This window comes from Myotis daubentonii, chromosome 2, assembly GCF_963259705.1.
Source record: "Myotis daubentonii chromosome 2, mMyoDau2.1, whole genome shotgun sequence".
Lineage (NCBI taxonomy): Eukaryota > Metazoa > Chordata > Mammalia > Chiroptera > Vespertilionidae > Myotis > Myotis daubentonii.
Genome location: NC_081841.1, coordinates 138,404,526 through 138,431,637, shown reverse-complemented (window position 1 = coordinate 138,431,637; position 27,112 = coordinate 138,404,526). Strand labels below are relative to the sequence as shown.

At 37.9% G+C, this 27,112-nt stretch overlaps 1 protein-coding gene across 1 annotated transcript in view; it reads right to left on the bottom strand.

Moving 5' to 3' along the window:
* VWA8 (von Willebrand factor A domain containing 8) overlaps positions 1-27,112 on the bottom strand; it is a 411,100-nt gene that overhangs the window by 256,700 nt on the left and 127,288 nt on the right. The window contains exons 13-17 of the mRNA XM_059684720.1: positions 23,629-23,789; positions 21,556-21,669; positions 11,909-12,077; positions 10,072-10,149; positions 2,689-2,804 (exon numbers count right to left, since the gene is read on the bottom strand). Coding sequence (XP_059540703.1) covers positions 2,689-2,804; positions 10,072-10,149; positions 11,909-12,077; positions 21,556-21,669; positions 23,629-23,789 — 638 coding nt within the window. The remainder of the gene's footprint in view (positions 1-2,688; positions 2,805-10,071; positions 10,150-11,908; positions 12,078-21,555; positions 21,670-23,628; positions 23,790-27,112) is intronic.

Below are 27,112 nucleotides of genomic sequence, written 5' to 3'. Positions count from 1 at the left end.
CCAATTAAGGAAGTTCAATCTGGAAGTGTGAAATACAAATAGTAAATAAATTACATATACATGTGACAATAAAGTATATGTTTATTGAATCTCCTTTTAATAAGTAAAACTCATTTGTAATTAGTATTCTTCATTTATATACAACATTTTGCAGGACAAGATAGATAATTTGATTTTGAAAATGGATTTAGTATACTTCATAAATCTTGTTTATCATTTAACTGGCTTATCAAATTTTCTTAAATAGATAAAACAATAATGCAATCATGTACTTTAACCTGCTCCAAGTTGGCAATCACAAATTCAAATTACTTTTACTGTGCAGAAGCTTTTTATTTTGATGTAGTCCCATTTGTTTATTTTCTCTTTAGTTTCCAATGCCCTAGGAGCTGTATTGGTGAAGATATTGCTTCGGCATATGTCTGAGATTTTGCTGCCTGTGGATTCCTCTAGGATTTTTATGGTTTCCTGTCTTATGCTTAAGTCCTTTATCCTTTTGTGTTTATTTTTGTGTATGGTATAAGTTGATGGTCTAGTTTCATTTTTTTTGCATGTATCTGTCCAATTTTCCCAACAACATTTATTGAAGAGACTGTCTTGATTCCATTGTATGCTCTTGCCTCCTTTGTCAGATATTAATTGAGCATAGTGGTTTGGGTCAATTTCTGGGTTCTCTATTCCATTGGTCTATATGTCTGTTCTTGTGCCAGTACCAGGCAGTGTTGAGAAGAATGGCTTTGTAATATAGCTTGAGTGGATTACAAAACTGTGGTTCATCTACACGATGGAATACTGTGCTGTTGTAAAAATGAAGGAACTCCTACCATTTGCAACAGCATGGATGGATCTGAAGAGCATTATGCTAAGTGAAATAAGCCAGTCAGAGAAAGACAAATATCACATGATCTCACTCATTTGTGGACTATAATGAACAACATAAACTGATGAACAAAAACAGATCCAGAGACAGAGAATCATTCATCAGACAGTCAAACCTCAGAGGGAAGGCAGGGGAGGATGGCGGGAAGGGAGAGAGATCAACCAAAGAACCAAAGGACTTGTACGCATGCATATAAGCATAACCAAAGGACATAGGCACTAGGGGGGTGAGGGCACGAGTAGGGGTGGGTGGGGGGGCAATAGGGGGCTAAGGACACATATGTAATATCTTAAACAATAAAGAAAAAATAAACAACAAAAGAAAGTTTACTTCCTTCCACTCATGAAAAAATTAATTTTTACAGGTGAAAAAGTATAAAATGATAGCTATCATCTTAATTTCATTTATTTGGTCAATAATGAAGTTGAGCATCTTTTCTGTATGTTTGAAATATTTCATACTTGAAAACTTGAAAAACTAAAAAATGCTTACTTTCCATACTCATAAATATTTCACTGAATTAAATAGCTCATTTTTCTTGTGTTATTAACTAACCACAATAAAACTCTATTTTGTTACCATTCCATGACCCTTTGCAAATAAGTCAAATAACTATTTTGTGTATGCATCACCTATTGACTTTTGGAAGGTTACAGAGTCAAGTTTTCTCTATTTGCTTATTTCCACCTCTACTGGATCCATTTCCATTCTTTTTGTGGTTACCTAAAATTCATATGTGCATATTTGATCAATTAACATTACTTGATTTATTTTTATTTGCTTTTTTAATAAAGGAGATTGAAAGTTGACTTAACTACCAGGGTGTATATCAAGACCCATAAAATGTGATTATTTCATTCTAATATATCCAAAGTATTATTTCCCCTTAGGCTCCAAAAGTGGTTTACATTGCTTAGCATTGACTATTTATTTCTATTAACAAAGTCTGACTAAAAAAATACTGGGTACGTAATGAATCTATCTATTTATCTGTCTATATTTTCTTAATTTTATAATCCTGAAAAAGAAGCACTTAAAGCATTTTTCCTAATTTTCCTTTGGAAGTCTAATGTTCTTATTTTTTTTAATTAAATCTTTATTGTTCAGATTATTACAGTTGTTCCTCTTTTTTTCCCCCCATAGCTCTCCTCCACCCAGTTTCCACCCCACCCTCGGCCCTTACCCCTCCCACTGTCCTCATCCATAGGTGTATGATTTTTTGTCCAGTCTCTTCCTGCTAATGTTCTTTTAATTTCAAGGGAATTTATTATTTCTCATAATTACTAGTTATTCAAGGAATTACTGTAAAGACACTGGAGAGGAGCCTCATTATGGATGGCTACACTACGAGAGAACAAATTCAAGTCACAACACAAGGAGATCGGGCCTAAACTGGCAGTCAGACATCCTCCAAGGGGTCCCGGATTGGAGAGGGTGCAGGCTGGGCTGAGGGAACCCCCCCACACCCCATGCACGAATTTTGTGCACCGAGCCTCTAGTTAAGTATAATGATTAAGAACACTAACTCAGAAAACACATGATCCTGGTGTTCAATTCTCAAACATACTTTTACTTATTTACCACTATGTGACCCCGCCTTCCCTCATGTGACTTAAGAAGTTTTCTTATCTATAAAGTACCTCTTAAAATTGTTATACCTAAATAAGATATGTTCTGAAAGTTGAACACAAGGCTGAAACAGCTACATATTCAGAACAATACTTTTACAGACTATTAATTAAACTTATGTTACTATTTTAGCAAAGATGCAGAAAACTGAATTCAGTAAGATGGGAGAATACGGTTACCTGGAAAGGCAGGCTTTAGTGACAGCACTGTGAAGATTTTCATTAGGGTACTGTGACAGCCGACGAGAAATTCGCAACAGCTGTCTGGTAGAAAGTGATGCTGCCAATGACTGTGCCTATTAAAAGGCAAAGACAGCCTGTTAAGAGTCTTGTTTCAACTTGCTGCAAGTCCCTTTAGATGGGTATCATAGCAGAATTCATTATTCCTGAAGGACAAGGCCAAACTTAAATAAATATGCACTGTTAATGAATTACAAATAAAAATAAATAGAAACCAATTAACATTTAAAACATTCTTGAAGATAGTCTTTTTAATCTATAAAAATGTTTATCAATTAAAGTGTTTTCACTGTACTAAAAGCTGTGTATACATGTTTTTTGGGGGAGGTGGAGGTTAAATGAAGGAAGGATATAACATAATACAGATCACTCTCAACTTAAAAATAGCCCTTATGTACAATAAATTGTTTTTTAATTTTTTTCTGTTTATACAAAGCTGAACTGTTAATATATCCTGAAAATGCTTGGAGCTTTAAGTAAACTATGGCTTTTGAAATACAGAAAAAGATTAATGGGCAATTAGGCTGCTGACCCACAGAGATGTCAACAAGTCACTTGGGTAGCAGCTTGCTGTTCAGAATCCTTCCCCCATACTGCCAGAATAATTTACTTGTTTTCTTATACTTCCCCAAATCCCAATAGCAGTGTTGCTAGTACAGAACTTAGGAAATGTAAATACCAATAAATATTTGCTAACTTGAATTTAAAATGAAAGCATAATGTAATGGCAAAGTTTATAAGCTCTGAAATCAGACATATCAGGCTCCCATTTATTAGCTATGTGACCTTGAGAAACTTCTTAATCTCTTTGGGCCTCAGTTTCTCATCTTTAAAATGACAATAATAATGCCTTCATCTTTAAGGTTGTTATGAGGATTCAATTAGAAAATTATTCTAAAGCACTTAGTACAGGTCCAACACATATGAATATGTAACAAATACCAGTAATTATTAAAAGTCAGCCTCTTCAATGCCCTAACCGTTTGGCTCAGTGGATAGAGCATCGGCCTGCGGACTGAAGGGTCCCAGGTTCGATTCCAGTCAAGGGCATGTACCTTGGTTGCGGGCACATCCCCAGTGGGGGACGTGCAGGAGGCAGCCGATCGATGTTTCTCTCTCATCAATGTTTCTGACTCTCTATCTCTCTCCCTTCCACTCTGTAAAAAATCAATAAAATATATTTAAAAAAAAAAAAAGTCAGCCTCTTCAAAATGAAAAAAAAAAAAAAAACTTAACAGAGAACGAAGATGTGGCCTGTATATTAGAATGAATTTAATAAATCAGATTATTACTGGCCTAATTCCTAACGTAGATCACTAACATTAGGAGATAAGGTTTTTCAATGAAAACCAGAGTAAATAACTTTTGAAGCAACTATTTCTTTGAAATGTCACAGCGAGTGATAAGGGCAGTATAGTGGCCCTAAGCACCTAAGGGAGCAGAGAAGGGGACTCTATGACATTAACAAAGGGTTCAAAATGGATGTTGGGAGGATGCAAAAGGCATACTATTTTTTGCTTATTTCAACATTTCTTTTAAGGTCATTTCTGTATGTCCTAAGGAAGAAAGAATGAATTGATTTCTCCTTCCTCATGTATTTCATAGTTCTATGAAACTCTGATCTGCTATTATTAATATTACACTTCAGTTATGACAGGGGTTAAATGACCCTTCAGGAACTAGTTTGAAAGCATGACCACCACTTATGAAATATCCTTTTTATCTATTAAAAACACATTCTAAGTTTCAAATAACTCATTTATAAGCAAACATTGGTTCATCTTTGTTTTCAACAAATTTGCATTCTAAACATGGAGACAATATTTAAATATAAGAAGGAAAATGTTGCAACTCAAAATAGCATATAATTTACTGCCAAAATAAGTGGAGCACTTGACAACTGCATAGGGGGTTATAATGCTCAAATGGAAAAAAAGAAATACTATGAACAAAGGCATGAATGCAAAAGGAACAGAAATACATACAGAACATGAGGAAGCCAGCCCAGCTTTATTAGAGGGTCCTGCTGGAAGTCTTGCTCCCAAATATCAAAGACTGACACTTTGAGGTATTTGGCCTGGCTCCTAAAGGCAGTAGAACTTTCTTATGTGCAACACAGTAACATGACTTTAGAAAGATTAATTTGGCAGCAGTATGTAAAGTGGTTGAAGGACAGTAATCTACCTACAAAAAGATAAAGTCTTACAGTAAGGTTATTGGCAAAAAGAATGGAGGGAAGGGATCAACACTTGCTTCAAAGGACTTGGCAACTGATGGATATGAGAAAGAAAAAAGAATTGCGGATAAGATTATTTCAGCTGGTATGGCTGAAAGTATCAGAAGTTAAACATGACCAGCAATTCCCTTCCTTTATACCTGGGACCATGAAAAATTCCTACCTTAATCATGGAAAATGTTTGACAAATGACTCCAACCAGAGATTCTCATGACAAGAATCCTATTAAACCATAATGCAACTTCGTAAGGTATAGCATTCTAATCTCATCCCAAGCATAACACAGTTCAGGCCTCATATTTCATTCAGTAATGATTTCGCATGAATTTCAAAAATTCCCATTAGGATAGGAAAAGGGCTTTGCTTTTTCTTTGCTGTAGCCTGCCACAATTTATGAGAAGCACCTGTTAATTTAATCCCAAGATTGTTAGCTCTGATTCAAACAGCTCCCTGTTCAAACTACAAGACAAGATAAGCTACTCTCAAGGCTACACTCTTGCATACTTCTCCTCCCTGCTATTTTCACAACTCCGGGATAATTTCCCCAAGAAGTCTCTAATAGAAAGTCCCCTACCTCCATCCTCTTCAAACTTTTGAACTCTTCTTAACTTTTGCTCTAAGAATGTTTTACAGACTTTGGAAAAATACTGATAAGATGCCTCCCTAGGACATCTGCCTGTATTGTCTCCGGAAGAACAAACAAACTACAACCCCTCTGATGTCTGCTCAATTTCAGCCTCCAAATCCCTCTCCCTTCCTTGTCACCTAGCAACAGCAGCCAAGGCTTGAAAAGGGAGAATGCAGCTTTTGTTCTTTGCCCTTGTATTGATTAGCAATGCACCAGACCTCTCCCTTTGGGGAAAGTAAAATAAATTTTCTCTCTCCATCCATCTCTTCTTTTAGTTGTGAATTCTTTCACAGCCTGCATCACTGGCCAAAAAACCCTAACAATATCAACTACTTCAGTTAATATAAAAATGCTTCACAATAGCATCCAGTGTTAAAAAATCAGCCAAAACCGGTTTGGCTCAGTGGATAGAGTGTCGGCCTGCGGACTGAAAGGTCCCGGGTTCGATTCCGGCAAGGGCATGTACCTGGGTTGTGGGCACTTCCCCAGTGGGGGATGTGCAGGAGGCAGCTGATAATGTTTCTCTCTCATCGATGTTTCTAACTCTCTATCTCTCTCTCTTCCGCTCTGTAAAAAATCAATAAAATATATTTTTTAAAAAATCAGAATGAAGCTTTATAATCAGCCACTTTAGTGTTAAATAAAAGGTTTGGTTATCTCTGCTCTCACATAAGTCATTAAAAAATGAGAGTGTACTTTAGTTGAAAAATCCCTAATATATTTAACATTTATAATATCAAATTTCCAAACGAGCAAGTGAGGGTGTTAGCACATTTCCTTAGTTACCATGGTTATGCAGTTTAAGAGTACACCTTAAGGATTTTCATGTTAGCATACTTAAAAATAGTACTTCAGCTTAAAGATATAAAAATTCTGATAAAATTATTAAAAATAATTTTTCTCTTACACCTCTTAAAGACATTTCTTTTACAAAAATATAACATGTTCTCAGGGAGACAAAACTCTAAAGACAATCTATTAATTAATTTATTCATTCCTTCATCAAACATCTAAGTGTCTACTATAGGCTAGGTACCAGATTAGGAAATGGAAATAAAGGAATGAATAAGAAGTGGCCTCAAGGAGTTCATATTCTAATCGGGGAGATAAAAATACACTGTGCTGCAGTTGCAATAGGTCAATATGAGAAATCTATGCCAAATGTCATAAAGTAGACTGGATATAGAGGTTACTTCTGCCTAAGGGGACTGAAAGACACCTGATAGAAAAGGCAACCTGAGTGCAAGTGGACAGAAGGAAAGCGCATTCCAGGCATCATCTAAGGCAGAGGCATGTGGGTTGCCCGCTGCTCCAAAGGTTTCCTTAAACGAGCAGTCGCCAACCTTTCAGACCACTGGTTGGCAACAGCTGGGTTAAACAATGGGCCTAAAAGACAGCAAGAAGCAAATTGTGGTAGAACTGAGGGTGCTTCAAGAGAGACTATAAGAAATGAGGCAGGAAAAGCAGCCAGGGTGAGATGGAACTTAGCAGGTATGCTTAGCAGGTTGTCCTTCAGTCTACAGACAAAGAGAATCCATCTCTTAACAGTTTTAAAGAAGGGGAGAACTTAGGAAATGGATTTGGGAAAGATCACTCCTGGGACAATATGGAAAATTCATTCATTCATTCATTCATTTAGCAGATATTTGTTGAACATCTACTATGTGGTAGGTAAAGCTCCAGATACAGAAGCAACCACAACAAATAAAACCTCGCCATCCAAGAACTAAAATCTGAGGGAAAATGGACAATAAAAAATGAGTAAAACAGGCTAGCTAGAGTGGCTCAGTTGGTTGAGTGTCGTCCTGTGCACCGAGGGGTTGCCGGTTCAATCCCCGTCAGGACACATATGGAAGGCAGCCAATCGATATTTCTTTTTCCTCTCTCTCTCTTTCATCTCTCTCCCTCTCTCTTTCTCCTCTCCTCTTCCTCCTCCTCCTCCTCCTCCTCCTCCTCCTCTTCTTCTTTTTCTTTCTCTCTCTCTCTCTCTCTCTCTCTCTCTCTCTCTCTCTCTCTCTCACACACACACACACACACACACACACACACACACACAGCATGGCCTCAGGTGAGGATGTAAAAAAAAAAGGAACAAAATATATATTTTGACAAAGGGTAATAAATAAGCCCTATGAAGAACCTTAAAACAAAGAGAAAGAAATAAAATGTGGAAGATATGTGATTCTAAATAGAGTGCTTCAGGAAGTCCTCACTAAAAAGGAGACATCTGAGTAAATCCAAAAGGGGTGAAGGAGCAAACCTGTAGCTACTTTTGTGCAGCAATTGTGGCAGAGGAAACACCAAGTGGCAAGGACCCTGAGGCAGGCAAAAGTGTGTTCAAGAAACAGCAAGGAGAATGGTGTAGCTGAAAAGAATGAGTAGTTGGAGATGAGGTCTCCTGTGCCAGTTAGGAAATGGTCCCCACAAACAACTTGCAAATTTTACCTTTTATGGCAAAGCTGACGCTGCAGATAACATTAAAGATTTCTGAGATGTGGAGATTATCCTGAATTATCTGGATGGCCACTAAATGCAATCATATGTATCCTTATGAAATAGAGGCAGAAAAAGATTTGACACAGCCCTAACCGGTTTGGCTCAGTGGATAGAGCGTCGGCCTGCAGACTCAAGGGTCTCAGGTTCGATTCCGGTCAAGGGTATGTACCTTGGTTGCGGGCACATCCCCAGTAGGGAGTGTGCAGGAGGCAGCTGATTGATGTCTCCCTCTCATCAACGTTTATAACTCTCTATCCCTCTCCCTTCCTCTCTGTAAAAAATCAATAAAATATATTTTTTTAAAAAAGATTTGACACAGACACACAGATGAAAAGGTGATCTGAAGATAGAGGCAGAGACTGAAATGACAAGTCAAGGAATCCCAGCAGCCACCAGAAACTGAAAGATGAAAGGAATGTAGTAATCCTTTGAGCTTCCAAGGGCATGTGACCCTGCTGATACCTGATTTCAGCTCAGTGACACCCATTTCAAAATTTTGGTGTCCAGAGCTGTGAGAAAATAAACTTTTGTCATAAACCACCAATTTATAGTAATCCTATATAATAAAAGGCTAATATGCAAATTGTCCCCTAGACCAGGAGTTTGACCAGGAGTTCAACCAGGGGGTGGGGCCGGCCGGCCAACCGCCCTTGGCCTCCCCCCACCCCAGCCGGCCCCACCCCCAATCACCCTCCCAAACCCGATCGGGGGAGGGGCCAGCCAAGCCCCACCCATTAACAAATTTGTGCACCAGGTCTCTAGTTTGTTATAACAAGTACAGGAAAAGTAATAGAGGGCCACAAGAGGAATGGATATTGGTGAAGAGGGCAGACAAGAGGAAATAACAATATTCTAGGAGAAACATTATGAAATCGAATACTAGGATAGTTACTGACAATAGATAAGAGCACAGTTTACACAGCAAGATGTTAAATTGATGAGATATTCTTTCAGGGTAAGTAGAAATAGTGGGAAAGCAAGGAATAAACAATGATGTCAAAGTTTCTAATTTAGGTAATTTGGTATCCAGGTTATTAACAGAGTCAGGAAATTATATAAGGAATATGTTGATATAAAGGGGAAAGATCATTTAGTTCTATATCCCATCATCACAACATCCTTATTAGGTACAGCCACTATTCCTATTTTGCAGATGAGAACACTGAGACTCAGAATTAGTGACAGCCCTAGATCTTTCCAAAATACTATCCCAGCATGGAAATACAATCTATATATATAAAAGCCAAGCGACCAGAATGACAAAATGAACAGAACGACTGGTCGCTATGACGTGCGCTGTGGAGGCCAACCGGCATGATCAGGGCCCCAATCAGCCCCCAACCTCCTGCAGCCCTGCCCCCTGGCTAACCTGGCCCCTGATTGGCCCCCCATGCTGATCAGGGGCGGGGCCTGCCAGCCAACCTCCCACAGCCCTTCCCCCTGGCTGGCCCCACCCCCGATTGGCCCCCCTCACCCCAACTGAGTGCAGGGCCAGCTAGCCAACCTCACACATCCCCTCCCCCCACCAGCCTGGCCCTGATCGGGCCCCATCAGGGCGGGCCAGCCAGACCCCACCCGTGCACAAGTTCATGCATGGGCCTCTAGTTATACATAAGGAACAAATCAGAAAAGAAAAGTTAGAAGGTGAAGAAAAAGATGTAGGCATTATCTTAGAGATGGTACTTGAAGCCATAAGAATAGATGAAATTGCTCAGCATAGGAGGTAGAAGAAACAGGGCCAAACCCCAGGAGTACCAAGTACGCCTCTAGAGCTAAAGTTGTTTTCTATAATATCAGCCATGAGGAGCTAGAAGAATGTTAAAATCATTGAAAGAGTACGACATATGCATAGGACAAAACATAACACAGGAATAAAAATGCCAGCTTAAAAAACAGATTTTAAAGCACTGAACTCTAAGAACAAAAAGCAGCAGCCTATCAGCAATAGAAAATCCAGACTTACCGTTGGATCCTGTGTCTCTCTGAGTTTGTGTGTAAATGATAACAATTTGTCCAAAGCTTCCTGAGGAATATTTGGTACCTATTTATGAGAGAATTGAGGAAAGACAGAAAGAATGATTTGGCATATCTGATAATCATAAATTAAGGCTACTTAGTAACTTATATTAGAATTACACTATTAGAAAAACTCTGATTACAGTTTACATGTTTAATTCATGGATGAATTTACTTATTCATCTTCTCAGGAAATGCTTATACCCACCCGTTTCCCTTTAAGAATCAGGTCATTAAAACCAAGCCACTCTTCTCCATTTACAATTCTATCACCAGCATAAAATTGGCATATAGTATGCCTATAAAAACTTTCATATACTATCATTTCCTTTTTTGTTAGCTTCAGCAAGATTTAAAAAACTAATTTAGGCGTTTTCTTACTGAAACCAAACTCCTTCATTTAGTAGTAATCTTACATTTATGTCTACTAAGTCACATAAGGTATCCTTGTATAAAGAATGGATACTCAAGCTGTCAATTTTTCAGAACTTTTAAACTGCATATCCAAGGCACAGGATTAATTTATCAATGAACTCCAAATAGTTGCCCAAATGACACACATTAAGTGTCTTAACTATAACATTTTAATCTAATATATAATTAATTATAAGAAAATTTTGCTTAATAATAAATTTAAACTTTTAATTTAAAAAATCAGAAAGTGATGCGATGTTAGAACAACTGGTAAAACATGGCCATTTCAAAAGTAAACTTTGATCATTTAAGTGATTGAAACTTTTCAAAATTCTAAGTTCTATTCAGTACATACTTTATCTTATTTATTATTTAAATCAATGCACTGATATAAGAAGTACTATTATCCCCATCTTCAAATAAAGAAATCATGGTTGAATAATCTGCCCAAGATCTGGAAGTTAATAAGTAGTAAATTCGGCATTAAAAGGAGAGTTGTTTATCTTTAAAACCCTACACCCTTATCCACCACCATGTGACAAGACCTAAAAAGTTCATTCTAGTATTTTAAGGGGAATGAGTGTTAACTTTTTAGGAAAAAAAAAAAAAAAGTTACTTATTTGTGATCTAGAACAACACCATCGAATAGAACTTTCTATGATGATGGAAATGTTCTTTACCTATGCTTTCTAATATGTTAGCCAAAACACATGTAGTTACTGACCACTTGAAATATGACTTAGATACTAGTTTTTAAAATTTTATGGCCAGTGCTATTACACTGAATAGTTCTAGAAAATGCTAAGCACAATGCCTGCTTCAGGCAGACACTGAAGTAATGGATTACCTATACTTCAAGCCACCAGACACCTAATCAGTTAAGTATAGGACAGGATATATTATAGTCCTGAGGAGCCCAGGACTCCTTGGTATTTGCCACAGAACCTAAGGAACTAAAATATACTTAACCTCCCTTTACAGTAGGAACTTAAAATAGTCACTTTTGACTGAATATAAAAGGAAAAGGAACCACCAAACTGCCTCCACACAAGGAAAGAGGAGTGACAGCAATACATTCATGGTTCTCAAAGAGTGTTCCCAAGACCAGTGGCAATATCAGCATTACCTAAGAACTTCAGAAATGCAAATTATCATGTACCATATCCCAGACCTACTGACTCAGCCATCTGCATTTTACCAAATCCTCCAGATGATTCTGCAAAATGTTAACATTTGAGAACCATTTCAGAAGGACATTTGGGAGTAAGTAGGGAGAAGCCAAAAATGTCCAGTTCTGCTCCAGCAGGGGTAAGAGTGCCTTAAAAAGAGAAAAACTGAAGGCAACAGGCTAGAGCTGGCCTCACCCTTACCATTTCCTTAATCACTTGGATTTCTTCATTTTTGACAAGTGGTTTCATGTAGTGGAAAAAGAACATGGTTAAGAATTCTGGCCCCAGCCACTGCTGTGTTGTGCTTCCAATAACAGGGGGCTCTGCCAAGGCAATGATTCTGAAGGACGGGTGGACAGGAAAAATGGATCTAAAAGAGAAAAAAAAAAAAAACAACCATAATCTATCACATTAGAAATTAGATAAATCTATAATGCTGTTAATATACTCAAAGTTACTATCCAAAGAACAGACTTTGAAAAAAGTCAGGACATTCTAAGAACCTAAAATTAAAACAACAACAACAGAAAGAATCACCTACTGCTAATATAAGATGTATCATATCCACAGGTGAAACTCCATCCCTGGAACAAAACACTGCTTTGGACATGCTATTGTGCCTACAATAAATTTTCTCCATCATCTCCAGAAACAAAATCCCATCCAGTACATACGTCTCTTTTCTTTATCCAAATCCCCTCAAAATCTTCTATCTTGCAAGAAACCCACCATATGTCAAACTTAGAAAGACAGAGAAGTATGATTCAAGATGAGGAAACTTTTCCTAATATAGAAAATTTAAGCAGCATAGGGGTTGGATTAAATTTAAATTTGGATTGGCAATAAGAATACTTAGGTCTTAAAAAAGTAGAGAAAACAACTTTTATATAATTCACTCTTGTCATTTTATAGGAAACATGATTTTTAAGGTGATCTCTTTTATAAATCTGTGCTAGCAAATCTGAAAATGTAAATATTCTAGGATACATAGAGGAATAAAATAAGACTTGCCATGGTTTTGTGGAATGACTTGAGTAGTTTTTGGAGAAGGGACTAGAAATCCCTTATTGTGATCTATTCACAACCATATGCATTCCTTTATTGTTTCTGAGGACTTTTACATTCTTTGCAGGTAATCACATGGCTAAGATAGCCTTAAAAATGGCTTAAGAAATGTTAAGAGACATTTCTCCTCTTGTTGCAAAACACCAGTAATACCATGGACATGCTAGTTAGAAATAGCATGATGGCCACACACCAGCAGACATCATGCCTGCATTTCTCACAGGAAGTAAGAACCAAAATAGAACTGCTTCCTTTGATGAGAAAAACTTCTTTGGGGAAAGGTTGAGTACAAATACTATAGGTTGCTAAATGTGTCTCTTCCTGCCGTTGGTCTGAGCATAGATGAGGAGGGTGAGAAAATAATGAATTACCAATATTTTATTTTGCCAAGAAAAGGCTTCTGGTTATCTCAGGGAAGCAGTAAAGATCAGTGGCCTAGTCTTAGTTTTAATTATATATGCTCTAACATGCGTGGTGTTTTTTTTCATTTTTGTTGAATATATTATTTTTTATTGTGATTGAACATTGAAAACAGTTTATAATCTCTCAGTTATTATATAGGTCAGTGGTGAACCATAACTGGACACTGGGCAGATCCATAATCGGTAGATTTCTCAGGACACTTTTACTCTTACTCTTAGGTTTGAAGATAGTTATGATCTGAGCTTTGTCTCCTACTTTCCCAGAAACTCAAGCATCTTCTTGTTAATCGAATTGGGTCATGTAAGGTTTTTTAAAAATTTAAGGTAGATCCAGATTTTTATTGTTGTTAATCCTCACCCGAGGATATTTTTTCCATTGATTTTTAGAGAGTGGAAGGGAGGGGGAGAGATCGAGAGAGAGAAACATCAACGTGAGAGAGACACATAGGTTGTTTGCCACACATGCCCCAACCAGCCTGCAACTGAGATACATGCCCTTGACCAGAAGCGAACCCAAGACCTTTCAGGCCGACAATCTAAATACCAAGCCAAACCGGCTAGGGCTAGATCCAGTATTGTATGCCTAAGTCTTTGTGTTTGATTCTCAAAACAAAAAGCCTTAACTCGATTCTGAGTTGGAAAAATAATCCTAAACATTTTTATGGTCAAGGAACAATTTTAAATTCTGTGACTCTGAAGGGTCTAATTATTATTTTATGTACTGGTTTCGTCTCTTTTATTCAGAGAATCTACCTTGTTTCACAAATTCATTCAAGACCAGATTTAGACTAGTGGCTCTGCTTTTGGGTATGAACACATTATTTTCAGTTCCTATCACTTACTTTTGTTTTGTGGTTTCCACCAAAGGTCTTTAAAAAGTTTCTTGCAGTGATGGTGATGAACTATAGCAATGCATTCATTTATTTAATTAGCATCTGCTCTCCTCAGGAATTATACTAGACCTTGGGTGGTATAAAGATGAGTAAGGAATGTGTCTACATTGCATAGAAAAAAAGGGGAAATGTGGGGTGTGTACTGAACTACATAACCTCTAGGTTCTGAAGTGGAGCACTAGTATTCTGGTATGGGAGGCCAGTTACAAAATCCTCTTCTGTTCATGATTAATGTCTTTGCAGAAATCTTCTATATCATTCTTTCAAGTTCCTTTATATACAAATCGACAAAAATATACCATATTTCCTTCAAAAGATTGGAGTTTATTGTAACCTTTCTCTTTTGTTTTATTATAGCTTGAAGTATAGCTGACATATAATAAACTGCATATTTAAAGTGTACAGTTTGATAATTTTTGATATTTATTGATACCTATAAAACCATTATTATAATCAAGCAAATGAAAACATTTATGACCCCCTAAGTATCCTCAGTCTCTTCTGTAATCCCTTACTCCTGCCCTTTCTCACACCCTTAGGAAACTATTTTTATAGCTTGTATTTCTAGGATTTTATATAAATGGCATCACACAGTATGTACTCTTTTTGGTCTGGCTTCTTTCACTCAGCATAATTATCTTCCACATTGAGATAAATATCAATAATTAACTCCTTTTTATTGCTGAGAAGCACTGAAAAGTACTCTCTAAAAATTTATACTCACCCTCCAAACAAACATATTGACTCCAATATTTTTATTTTAAAAATCTTTTTGTAAGATTTTTTTGCTTTAAAAAATTTTAATATTTAGGAAATAATATCTATTTATCTAAAGTTAAGCCATATCTTTAGTTTCATTTGTTATTTGTTGTTAAATTCTGGTAAAATTAAAGTTACCCTTGAGTTTAAATTTTAATAGTGCTTGTGTCTTAATTCCCAATTATGCACCACTTCAGCCTTTGTATTACCCACCAGTATGTCAAATCACCTGAAATTAGTTGGCAGATCCTCAGAAGTACTCTCTTCTCTAACTTTCAGACTTGGAGAACCTAATAGCATCAGGAAATGACTTTCCACATGACCTATTTACATATAAGGAAGCCTTTGGGGAGAAGCTAATAAACAAAAAAGTCCTTCTCATCCTGTTATTTAATAGCTTGATAACGTTTCTGTAGTCAGCATACACTTCTCTGCCTAACCTACCTTCTATCTCAGAAATTGCCTTCTTTAAATTGGGGCAGGTACCCAGCTAGAATCAGTATCAAAAAAGCAAGCCACAGGCAATATATACTAGTATATATTAGTCCAGAGCAATGACCATCATGTTATTTAAATTCTAACCACCTAACTTGCTTTCATGTTAATTGCTCTTCTAACTAGGAGAGAAGAGGATCAAGGATGAATCCAACATCTGTTGCTGGGCCATGAAGCAGAGATCTCTGGATTATAACAAACCACTTAGCAGAAGTGAAAAATAGACAACTTTCCCTTTTAGCTTTCAAATCACAGAATTTTCTGTGTCCAGATTCTGTTACATGACTACCTAATTAATTACTAGAAATTCTGAGTGATCGCTTTATCCTCAAGACTTTCACGTACTATCTATGTTGTAATCATTCCCTCTTTTCCCAGAACAACTCCTTTGGACAAATTATCCTATGCCCTGCTTGAATATCTGTAGATAAGTCTTTTTTCCCTACCTAGAGAAAAGAAATCACGTCTGAGAGTTTTCATGGATTCATCCAGACATTTCACATGAGCATTTCTAAAAACTGCTTTTACTTGGCTTACAAATTATGGTGTGGCCTCTCAATTACAGATTATGTGGTCAGGGGCTTAGACCTACCTGTTGTTTCAGGAGGACTTTTCCTTATCCGAAATCATTAAAGTACTTATCTGATTTTTCTCCACACATATCCTACTTCCTGATATGCTAGCAGCCTAATCACTTAACTATCAGGCTCCATTATAATAGTTAATGGCAATACACAGTCCATTTCTGGAGAAATGCTAGTTATGTACTTGTATTGTTTTTTTCTGAATATCTTGGCAAGTGTGTGAGTTTCATCTCTCCTTTCTCTTAGCATGGGATGATATTACCCTCTAAAGTTAATATTTCTATTGGGGTTTTGAACAGAATTGATTAAAACAAATAATATCATTCACATGATATACAATGAAGTCCAGAAAGGAGTCAAATATAAGGTTTAACACTATGAAGTTGAAAGTCTTGGTAGTTAGTTGCTAATTATGAAACCCTATGGCATCAGACTTGTCATTAAAAGGCAAAGTGTTCCTAATTGAAAGATTCATAAAAAGAAACATTGCTAGCTTAGAAGATCATCTAAAACTAGATTAATAGAATCAGCTTTACCTTGCTTTCCTAGAATTTATCCTAGGTTAAGATTTAGTTACTCATTCAAATAAACTTGTTAAGTGATCTAGTATGTGCCAGGTGTTGTGACATTAGAAAGAAATAAAGTATAGAGCAAGACAGAGAGTCCTGACAAGATTAAAGTCCTAGGTTCCAGTTATTTCATGAGGCACAACCTCATTCTTGCACTTCCTTTGAAAGTATGAGATACCATTAAGTTCCATTTTAAGACAAAGTTTTTTGTCACTTGTAACTAAAGGAGTCCTGCCAAACACAAATATAAAAATTATTCCTATCTGAAAGCCCAAAAGACTTCTAAATTTACCAATTTGGGTCTAGAGCAGGGGTGGGCAAACTTTTTGACTCAAGGGCCACAATGGGTTCTTAAACTGGACCGGAGGGCTGGAACAAAAGCATGGATGGAGCGTTTGTGTGAACTAATATAAATTCAAAGTAAACATCATTACATAAAAGGGTATGGTCTTTTTTTTTTAGTTTTATTCATTTCAAACGGGCCGGATCCGGCCCGCGGGCCGTAATTTGCCCACAGCTGGTCTAGAGGCAAAGAAGCTCTTAAATTTGCCTTCCCTTCATTATAACTTTGACCTTTTTTTCTATTTCAAAATCCCCAAACATTGACAGCTGAGTTTGTTTAAAGACTATCATAAATAACTAGAGGCCCAGTGCATGAAATTCATGTACTCGGGGGGTCCCTCAGCCCAGCCTGTGCCCTCTTGCAGTCCGGGAGCCCTTAGGGGATGTCCGACTGCCAGCTTAGGCCTGCTCCCCACTTCTGACTGAGCAGCGTTCTCCCTGTGGGAGTGCACTGACCACCAGGGGCAGCTCCTGCATTGAGCATCTTCCCCCTGGTTGTCAGTGCGCATCATAGTGACCGGTCATTCCACCGTTCGGTCGATTTGAATATTGGCCTTTCATTATATAAGATCATTTTTCTGAACTTCAGTTTGCTATTAGGTACAGAAATAAAAAGCACAGATGACTTAGGCTTGAGTTTGTAATTTGCAGGTCTAATGCCAATGCCAAGAGTAACATATTAGATATAGAGAGCATATAAGATCAACCCAAGCTAAATAATGGGCCATATTGCTTACAAGAACAACACATGAAATAAATTAATTTCCTCACTGAGTACAAATTTCCTGCTTTTTAGGCTATGCTACGTCCTTTTAGTTAAGGTGCCAGCTCTCTATCCAATAAACAGCCTTGAAAGAAATACTGTCAATTGGCTTAGCAGCGGTTCTCAACATGTGGGTCGCTACCTCTTTGGGGGTCGAATGACCATTTCATAGGGGTCGCCTAAATACATCCTGAATATCAGATATCTACATTACGATTCGTAATAGTAGCAAAATTACAGTTATGAAGTAGCAACGAAAATAATTTTATGATTGGGGGTCACTACAACATGAGGAACTGTATTAAAGGGTTGTGGCATTAGGAAGGTTGAGAATCACTGGCTTAAAGGAAAAAATCTAACCTAATGAAACCCTACAAGAGAACACATTCTTAGAAAGACAAAAATAGGCTACAAAATTTAATCAAGGTTAACCAAGAAAATGTAAAGAAATTTACCAACAATCCATATCACCAGGTGAAGCAGATTCTGATAAGAAAAGGGATTAGGCTTTCAAATGGTAGATATATTTCTGATAGAGAGCAGAATCAGTTGTTAGATATCTCACCTCTGAAAAGTCAATGAAGTCCTGACAAACTGTCAGAATGTAGGAGAGAAAAGAAAATTAGAAGTCCAGCCCAGGAGGTTCAACATTTAACTAATGAAAGTTGCAGAAAAAGATACCAGAGGAAAGGGGAAGTGGGAGTGAGAGATAGAATGAAGTGGGGAGAGAGGTAGAATGACATATGAGCTATAAGCATGGAGAACAAGTCCCAATTATTGCTAGTCAGTATACACTATGGGAGGAAAATGAAATTGACAGAAGATACACTGATAATGTTAATGTGTTGAGAGGAGATTGAGACAACAGGGAAGTGTTGGATGAAACAGTGATAAGTACATAGAAAATAGGGTCATTTCCTCCTCTATGTTCCCAAAGTATTACTACACATATCTCTAGTCTAACATTTAAAAGCTGCATTGTAATTAGTTATTTATACATCTGCCACTTTTCAGATGTAGGCAAGTATTAACTTTAGGAAAACAAATGTATGCAAGAAAGGATAAACAACTGTAGTTTACTGAATGGCTCATCTGTGTATAGCTCTTATGCTGTGGTAATAATGCAAACACTCTATCAAGTTCCAAACAAAATCCTATATAATAAAAGGTTAATATGCAAATATACCAAACGGCGGAACCACGGAACAACTGGTTGCTATTACGTGCACTGACCACCAGGGGGCACACGCAGAACATGGCAGGTATCGGCAGCAGGTAGCAGAGCATGGAACATGGTAGGTGTCAACCCTGGCGGGATGGTGGAGCAGGTGAGCAGGGGCACCAGACCAAGGCAGGCGCCGGTCACTGTTATCGGGGCGAGCCTCTGGTGGTTACTGAATATTCTTGCTCCTGTGTGCCGCGGTCCCGCCTGGAGCTTGCACTTGCTGCTGGCGCTGGCCCCGCTCACACCTACTGCCGGCATCAGAGCCGCCGCTTGCACCCGCTGCTGGTACCTGGCGCTGATCCCAATCGCTCGGCGCCATCAGTGGGTGCAAGTGGCGGCTGCTGACCCCGATCACTCCTGAGGGCTTCTCCACATCCCCCTGCTCCTGAGGGGCAATCAGGGCAGCACCCGCCACTTGTACCTGCTGATGACCCCGGCCCCGCTTGCACCCACTGCTGGCGCTGGCTCCAATCACTCCACACCGTCAGTGGGTGCGAGTGGGGCCGGTGCTATCAGCATGTGGGAGTGGCAGGAACGGGGCTGCCAGCAGACAGGGGACTGTGGGCCTCGGTGGGAGGTGCTGGGCAGGGGTGCGGAGAATGGGCCAAGACCCGCCCCTGTGCCCACGACAGTCTTGCAGCCACAGTTCCTTTCAAGGTGCACAAATTCATGCACTGGGCTCCTAGTTACTATATAACTATGTAGGAGAGGAATGGGGAATAGGAAGTATGTATGTGTAATGGGAAGAAGGATGGTGAAAGAATGCTAAATCTTAATTTTCCATTGTAGGAAATCACTAGATAGTGCCAAATACTGAAAAATATATCAAGAAATATCACTGAAAGTATATTGTTTAGTGATATGGAGGTAAATACCAAAAGAAACAGTTAAGAGTTGAAAGTGGTAGCTTTTGGAGAATGGCAAAAGGGAGTGTCCTAGAACAGATGACAGGGATGATATTTTAAATTAAAAGCCTTGAAAAACTATCTGGCTCAAATTTCATGAATGTTTAACAGTAATAAAAAATTCAAATAAAATGTAAGTGAAGGAAACCAAGCAGTGCTATGACCTGTCTCCACCTACCCAGATCTTTGGAGATGGAATTGAGTCTGGTTTATACTCAAGGGAGAGTTGAAAATCAACAATGCGAAGATGGGACACATTAAGGAGTACAACTAACCACATGGGCCAAACCCTGAGTATGATGCTCAGTGCTACTTTTTTCCTGAAAGTGTTTTCATTTGTAAAACTGCCTATGACCATTAGGGAGAACCTGGGTACTTTTCATAGAAAAGGGTTATCACTTCCTGCATGTTTAGCTACAAACACAATGCTCCTGAGGTCCTAAGGGAAACTGACTGGCAGGCTTGCTGAGAGCTACTGCCCAACTGCTTTGATTCATCTCCCTGAGAAATGAAAACTTCTCTCTGACAAATGAGTCACATGCAAAAGCTGAATGTCATAAACTGAAGGTGTGAAATGAATGGGATCTTTATACCTTGCCTCCCTAACACTCAATCAATCCACTTACTGGGTGGAGAAGTGTGACGATGTGCACCTCAGGAGCATAAATGGTTGTACAATCAAGTGAATTTTTAAATATTTTATACAGCGATAGTAAAAAATTTAACATTTCCTCTCAATGAAAAAATACCAAGGCAATCTTTAAACAAAACTCCCCTTAAAACATAAATATTTAATTATCATTTGTAGAATTTTAATGTTTTAAATGTGACAGCAAACCCTTTGGATCAAGGTTAAGCTTTAATTAAATAAGATCCAACTAAGTGACTAAGAATTATCCAAAGTAACAATCTCTAATTATGTCAAAATAACATGGAAATGTAATGAGACAAAAAAATAACTTGTACTTGCCAAACCTCCTCTAAGGAAAAGCACAGTATGCAGCAGAAAAAAATATTTTCCTTCAATCTTTTTATTTTGAAATTTTTCAAACCCACAAAAATTTGAAAGAGTAGAATATGAACACCCATATATCCTTCACCAAGATTTCACCAATTGTTAAGATTTTACATTTGTTTTCTCACTCTCTTGATCTCTCTCCCTCATTCATGGAGTGTGTATATGTCTGTATGTGTTTTTTCCCCTGAAACATTTGGAAGTAAGTTATAAACATCTTTCTACTTTATCCCTTAAATATCTCAACTTGTGTCCCTAAGAATAGGGATATTATCCTTCAGAACCACAATACCATTATGATACTTAAGAAAATTATTATTAATTCAATGTCCCTACAGTGTCTTTTATAGCCGTTTTCATTTTTATGTCCTGATCCAAGATCCCATCAAGTCTCATATATAGCATTTTGTGGTTATGTCTCTGGAAAATGCTTAAAGAAGCCACAAAGGATAATCCTGAACCAGGTGGCATACCCCAGTAATAACCGATGACTTCTTAGGAGTGGGCTGAGTTGATGAAACTTTTTGTTTGTTTGTTGAAAAGAAACAAGTGGCTAGGGCAACAGAAAACTACCTTCTTAAAACTAATATCCTTATAAAATGTTTAAACACTTATGTTAATTAGGCTGAGAGTATGGAACTCATCCTGGGTAGTAACCTCAAAGTTTTAAAAAGTGTCAAACTACAAACATGCCTAGGACACCGAATTATTAATTTGTTCAAAATTATCTTGGTTTGACACTAAGGTTAGAAGAATATGAAAATGAAGGCACACTTGATAATAAGAGTAAGTATAGTGTATACAAAATTACCTCTTCTGTAGCTGCTCATCAGACATTTGCAGCTCCTCCTTTAAACGCATATACCTGTCTTCCCTCAGCAGCCTGGAACCGTCATAGAGGCTTAGCTCTCGATCATGGATCAACCTAAAGGGACAGAGAAAAATCAGAAAACAAAGTGATCAGTTTTGAACAGTGAAGTTACTGGAAGTAGAAATCAGTCAGTTAACATTTTAATAATGTCCATTATTACTGGCAATTGAGTCTAACAATTTTTGTTGCATCTTTCAAAATTTCAAGTTGGCTAGTGCTGTTATAGTTGGCAAAAATGTTGGTGTCTGTACTAAAGAGAAACAGTCATGGACACTAGATATGGACAGGGAGGAGGAGGCTGAGGATAAGGAGGAGCTGGAAAGGTGGAGGGGGGAGGGGAATAAAAAGAAACAGCTGAATGAGTGACTCAGGATAACCATGAGGTGCAAATTAATGTTTAAGGCAGTTGGCATGTGCTCCCTTGAGTCCAATAAAATTTTTTAACTACTCAAAATATTTCTCTCTTTGGAATTACAGGATTTAAAAGATCAAAAATCTGTATAATAGCTAGTGCTATTTCATGTATCCACTATTATGTTGACCTAACTATCCACAGCCCGGCAGCATTGTCTTCCAGATGTTGCAGAGGTTGAAAAGTGCTGTTCTAGATCTTAATCCGGCCACCAAGTCTCCTGATGCCCACATTACAGTTGCCCCACACAATGTCCACTTATAAGCACTGAGGGGAAGGGAGTCTGCATAATGCAAAGGTTAGAAGCATGGGCAGTGGAATCAGTTGGACTTGGGTTCAAACCACCTCTGTACATTATGAGAAGAATGACTAGGGAGGGGGGAATTACTCCACCTCTTTAAACTTTTATTTTTTTATACAATGAGGATTATAATACCAACCACATAAACAGTTGATGGAAAGCATGTGCTTAATACAGTTGTTCTCAACCTTGGCTGCACATCACAATCTCCTGAAAAGGGTTAGGTGCACCTTTTGAAATTTCAAGTTGGCTAGAGCCCAGGCATCAAGCATTTTTAAGCTTCATGCCCACAAGATGATTCCAAAGTTGAGAATTCAGACACACTGGCTTAGCACAATGCCCAGCACAGAGTAAGTACTCAATTAATGGTAGCTGCTGCAGCTATTACTACTTGGCCTAATGGGCAAGAGATAACTAATAAAAGGGGGGAGTGTTATTTTGTTTGTGTCTCCATCAGTCTGTTTAGAAGAGAAAAATTATAAATCGATTGATTGTTTATGATAAATCACTGAAAGTATTTTTAAATGTTCTCAAATCTAATCAGGATTTTTAACACAATGTTTTTGGAATCTTTAATTATACTCAGTATCTACATGTTTGCAAGAGGAAAAGACTGAATAGTTAGTTGGGGAATCATTCCACTTATTTGAACTTTCCTCATAAGTCAAAGTTAGAAACCAAATGTCTATAAGTGATAGAATCAAGCTTGAACAACTATAAAAATTAGTATCTTCACTGACACAGAATGGGAATATTTTCCATAAAAATCACACATGAAAATTTTTCTTAATATTAAATTCAAGAGCAGTTAATTAGGAATGTGTGGATATTTTCCTCACCTAAAATACAGTAAGAGAACAACAGTTAAACAAATGTTTCATTTTGTAAACACAAAGTGAGCTTTTCAGATTAAAAATACAATAAAACAGCTATTGCACATTTTACAGAAGGAACTACGTTTTCTCTCAAAAAAAAAAAAAATTCCAACAAGATCAACCAGTAATGTAAATCTATGATTCACAAGGAGTTGTAAACAGTGGAGAGGTGACTCTGACAAACTGTAGACACTGGAGCTGTGTGACTTGCTGCATATATTAATAAGCATATATAAAAAGTCATTCAAAATCACTACTTAAAAGTTTTTTAAAACACACAGACTTTTTTTTAAAAGTCTGTACTACTTAGCTATAGAATTTTAAGTTTTTAAGGATCTATGTAGCCCAGTTTTAAAAGAGAAGATGGAGGTAGTTCCATGTCTACTGTTTCCTTGGAGTATTTTTTGTGTTTGACACATGCAAACCTTTGCAACACAGCGAGCGTGCCTGCGTTGACCCGATGAATGCCATCCAACAGGACCAGCTTTCCCTCCAGAGCAGCATTCACAAGGGGCGAGGACCGCCAGGCGGTGTCTCCATTGGGAAGAGTGTATCTCTGCTGTAGTAGATCACGAGCTGTCATATCCTAAAACCAAATCCACCACCCACCAAAAAAAAAAAAAAAAAATAGCGGAATTAATTTTTAAGACATGGTTGGCAGCTTATTTAGCTTTATAGTTACCTCTATCTGAACATTACATGCAACAACTGGGAATTCATGTCCAAACCCATCAAAGAAAATGAGATTTAGAAGCTTTTCTTGGCCATTTGAGGTTTTTTCCCTGTTACACATCCACATAACATAGTAAGAGTGAGGGTGAATTATTTTCCTTTTAATTTAGCATTATTCCCCTTTTAAAATGTTCACTTAATATCTACACAGGAAGAACTTTCGACAGAAAAACCAAGATGGCGGAATAGGTAAAGACCGGAGTTAGCTGCCTTGAACAACCACTTCACAAATACAACTAAAAGACGAAACAGACATTGCCCAGAACCACAGGAAGACTGGCTGAGGGGAAATTCTTCAACTAGAAGGAAAGAGAACAGCATACGAGACTCAGAGGAGGCGCAGTGCGGGAAATACAAAGGTGCGGAGGTACGCGCAGAGTGGGCTGGTAGCTGAGGGCGCGGTTGTCTGTTTCAATCAGGAGGGAGTCTCAGATTCTGAGCACCAGTTCTGGGCGAGTCTCTAGGGACCCAGACTCAAACGGGAGAAGCGGGACTGTCTGGCATCGGTCGGAACACGAGGGCAGCTTTCTCTCCCAGGTTTGCAGCGGTTGCTGGGACTCTAAGAGGCACAGCCTCTGGGGATGGGACTGAGAGCAGCCATAACTGCTCCCTCCGCCAGCTCTGTTGATCCCATGTGACCCGCCCCGCCCAAGCCCTGTGTAGAGCCATTTGCCAGATAGCCTCAGGCAAAGGCTAGATTAGCACCTCCCTAGAGGACAGAAGTTTTCCCACTGCAGACACAGCTGATTCTCACAGCCAGTTGGCCTGGAGGTCAAATCCCCCTAGTATTAACTACAACAATCAAGGCTTAACTACAGCAAGACTGCGCACAAAGACCACTAGGGGGTGCCCCAAGAAAGCATAAAAAACGCGGGGACAAAGAAACAGGACAAAACTGTCAATGGAGGATACTGAGTTCAGAACCACACTTTTAAGGTCTCTCAAGAACTGTCTAGAAGCCGCCGATAAAGTTATTGAGATCCTCAAGAAATCTAATGAGACCCTCGATGTTGTGATAAAGAAGCAACTAGAAATTAAGCATACACGGACTGAAATAACGAATATTATACAGACTCCCAACAGCAGACCAGAGGAGCGCAAGAATCAAGGCAAAGATTTGAAATGCGAAGAAGCAAAAAACACCCAACCAGAAAAGCAAAATGAAAAAAGAATCCGAAAATACGAAGATAGTGTAAGGAGCCTCTGGGACAGCTTCAAGCGTACCAACATCAGAATTATAGGGGTGCCAGAAGATGAGAGAGACCAAGATATTGAAAACCTATTTGAAGAAATAATGACAGAAAACTTCCCCTACCTGGTGAAAGAAATAGACTTACAAGTCCAGGAAGCACAGAGAACCCCAAACAAAAGGAATCCAAAGAGGACCACACCAAGACACATCATCATTAAAATGCCAAGAGCAAAAGACAAAGAGAGAATCTTAAAAGCAGCAAGAGAAAGAAACTCAGTTACCTACAAGGGAATACCCATATGACTGTCAGCTGATTTCTCAACAGAAACTTTGCAGGCCAGAAGGGAGTGGCAAGAAATATTCAAAGTGATGAATACCAAGAACCTACAACCAAGATTACTTTATCCAGCAAAGCTATCATTCAGAACTGAAGGTCAGATAAAGAGCTTCACAGATAAGGAAAAGCTAAAGGAGTTCATCACCACCAAACCAGTATTATATGAAATGCTGAAAGGTATCCTTTAAGAAGAGGAAGAAGAAGAAAAAGGTAAAGATACTAATTATGAACAACAAATACATATCTATCAACAAGTGAATCTAAGAATCAAGTGAATAAATAATCTGATGAACAGAATGAACTGGTGATTATAATAGAATCAGGGTCATAGAAAGGGAATGGGCTCACTATTCTTGGTGGGGAAAGGGGTGTGGGAGATGCGGGAAGAGACTGGACAAAAATTGTGCACCTAGGGATGAGGACAGTGGGGGGGTAAGGGCAGAGGGTGGGGTGGGAACTGGGTGGAGGGGAGCTATGGGGGGGGAAAAAAGAGGAACAAATGTAATAATCTGAACAATAAAGATTTACTAAAAAAAAAAATATCTACACAGATGATGGCAGTTGTTTCCCCTGATTTTAATGGAATTAACTCAATCAGCTTTATTCCAATAGGGATGAAAATGTATGGATTCCTTTTTAAGAATAAGAGAACTCAATGGGTGGAGATGCTTATCAATAACATGCCTTTTCTTGATGAGTTCTGAAAAGCCATGCTAGGAACCATCAAAGTGACTCATTATATTTAAAGGGCTTGAAAATGAAGGAAACTGCTGAGAACAGTCATCAGATGAGGTACAGGAATTGACAAACAATAGCACCGCGCTTATAAGCAATTTTTTAACTCACACAATGTGCTAGCATGAAAACAGTGTAACAGATTTAAGCAAACTATTAATAGTAGTTGCATATAAAAATCTAACTACTACCTGGTACTAAAAATTTTTGGTGCCATATAATATGAGCAATTTTTCTTAAATGTGTTTATGTTGAAGACAATAGTTTGTTTTCTGTTATCAGCTTCATATAAATTTTGTCCACTTATATCAAACAAAAGGCAATTTTAACCAAAAATTCAGTCTTTGTAAATTCTGTGATATGCACTTCAAGTTTTAAGCAGATAAAAAACTAATGAATTTGCTTATATTCACAATAGCAACAAATCTGTATCAAAAGCAATGTTCTCACTATCAAAAAAGTGCTGACTTAGGAAGTATGAATAGGCTTATATTAAATCATAAAGACACTTGAAAAACAGTAATATTCAAATTCAGCAAGTCCTCAATCCCCAAAAGGGTGGTTTTGGCAACCAAACTTTGGCTTAACTCATTAATTTTATTTGATTTCTCAATTATGAATTTAAATTCTATGCAAACTATATGAGCATGTCATTCTAAGCTGCCAATGACAGTTACAACAGCCAAGACTAAATTTATCACCATCATCAGTGTTTACTAAAATGGTTAATGGTGAGAATGAGATCATTCCCACTCATAGCTGTGCTACACACCAGGAAATGGATCCTTCTGCAAGAAAAATAGGACATATCAAAATAAATGTTTGTAGTCATTTTCATAATCCAATGATGAAAAAATCAAGTGTGTATGTATATTTAAGTATACATATATATACATATATATAAGTATACACA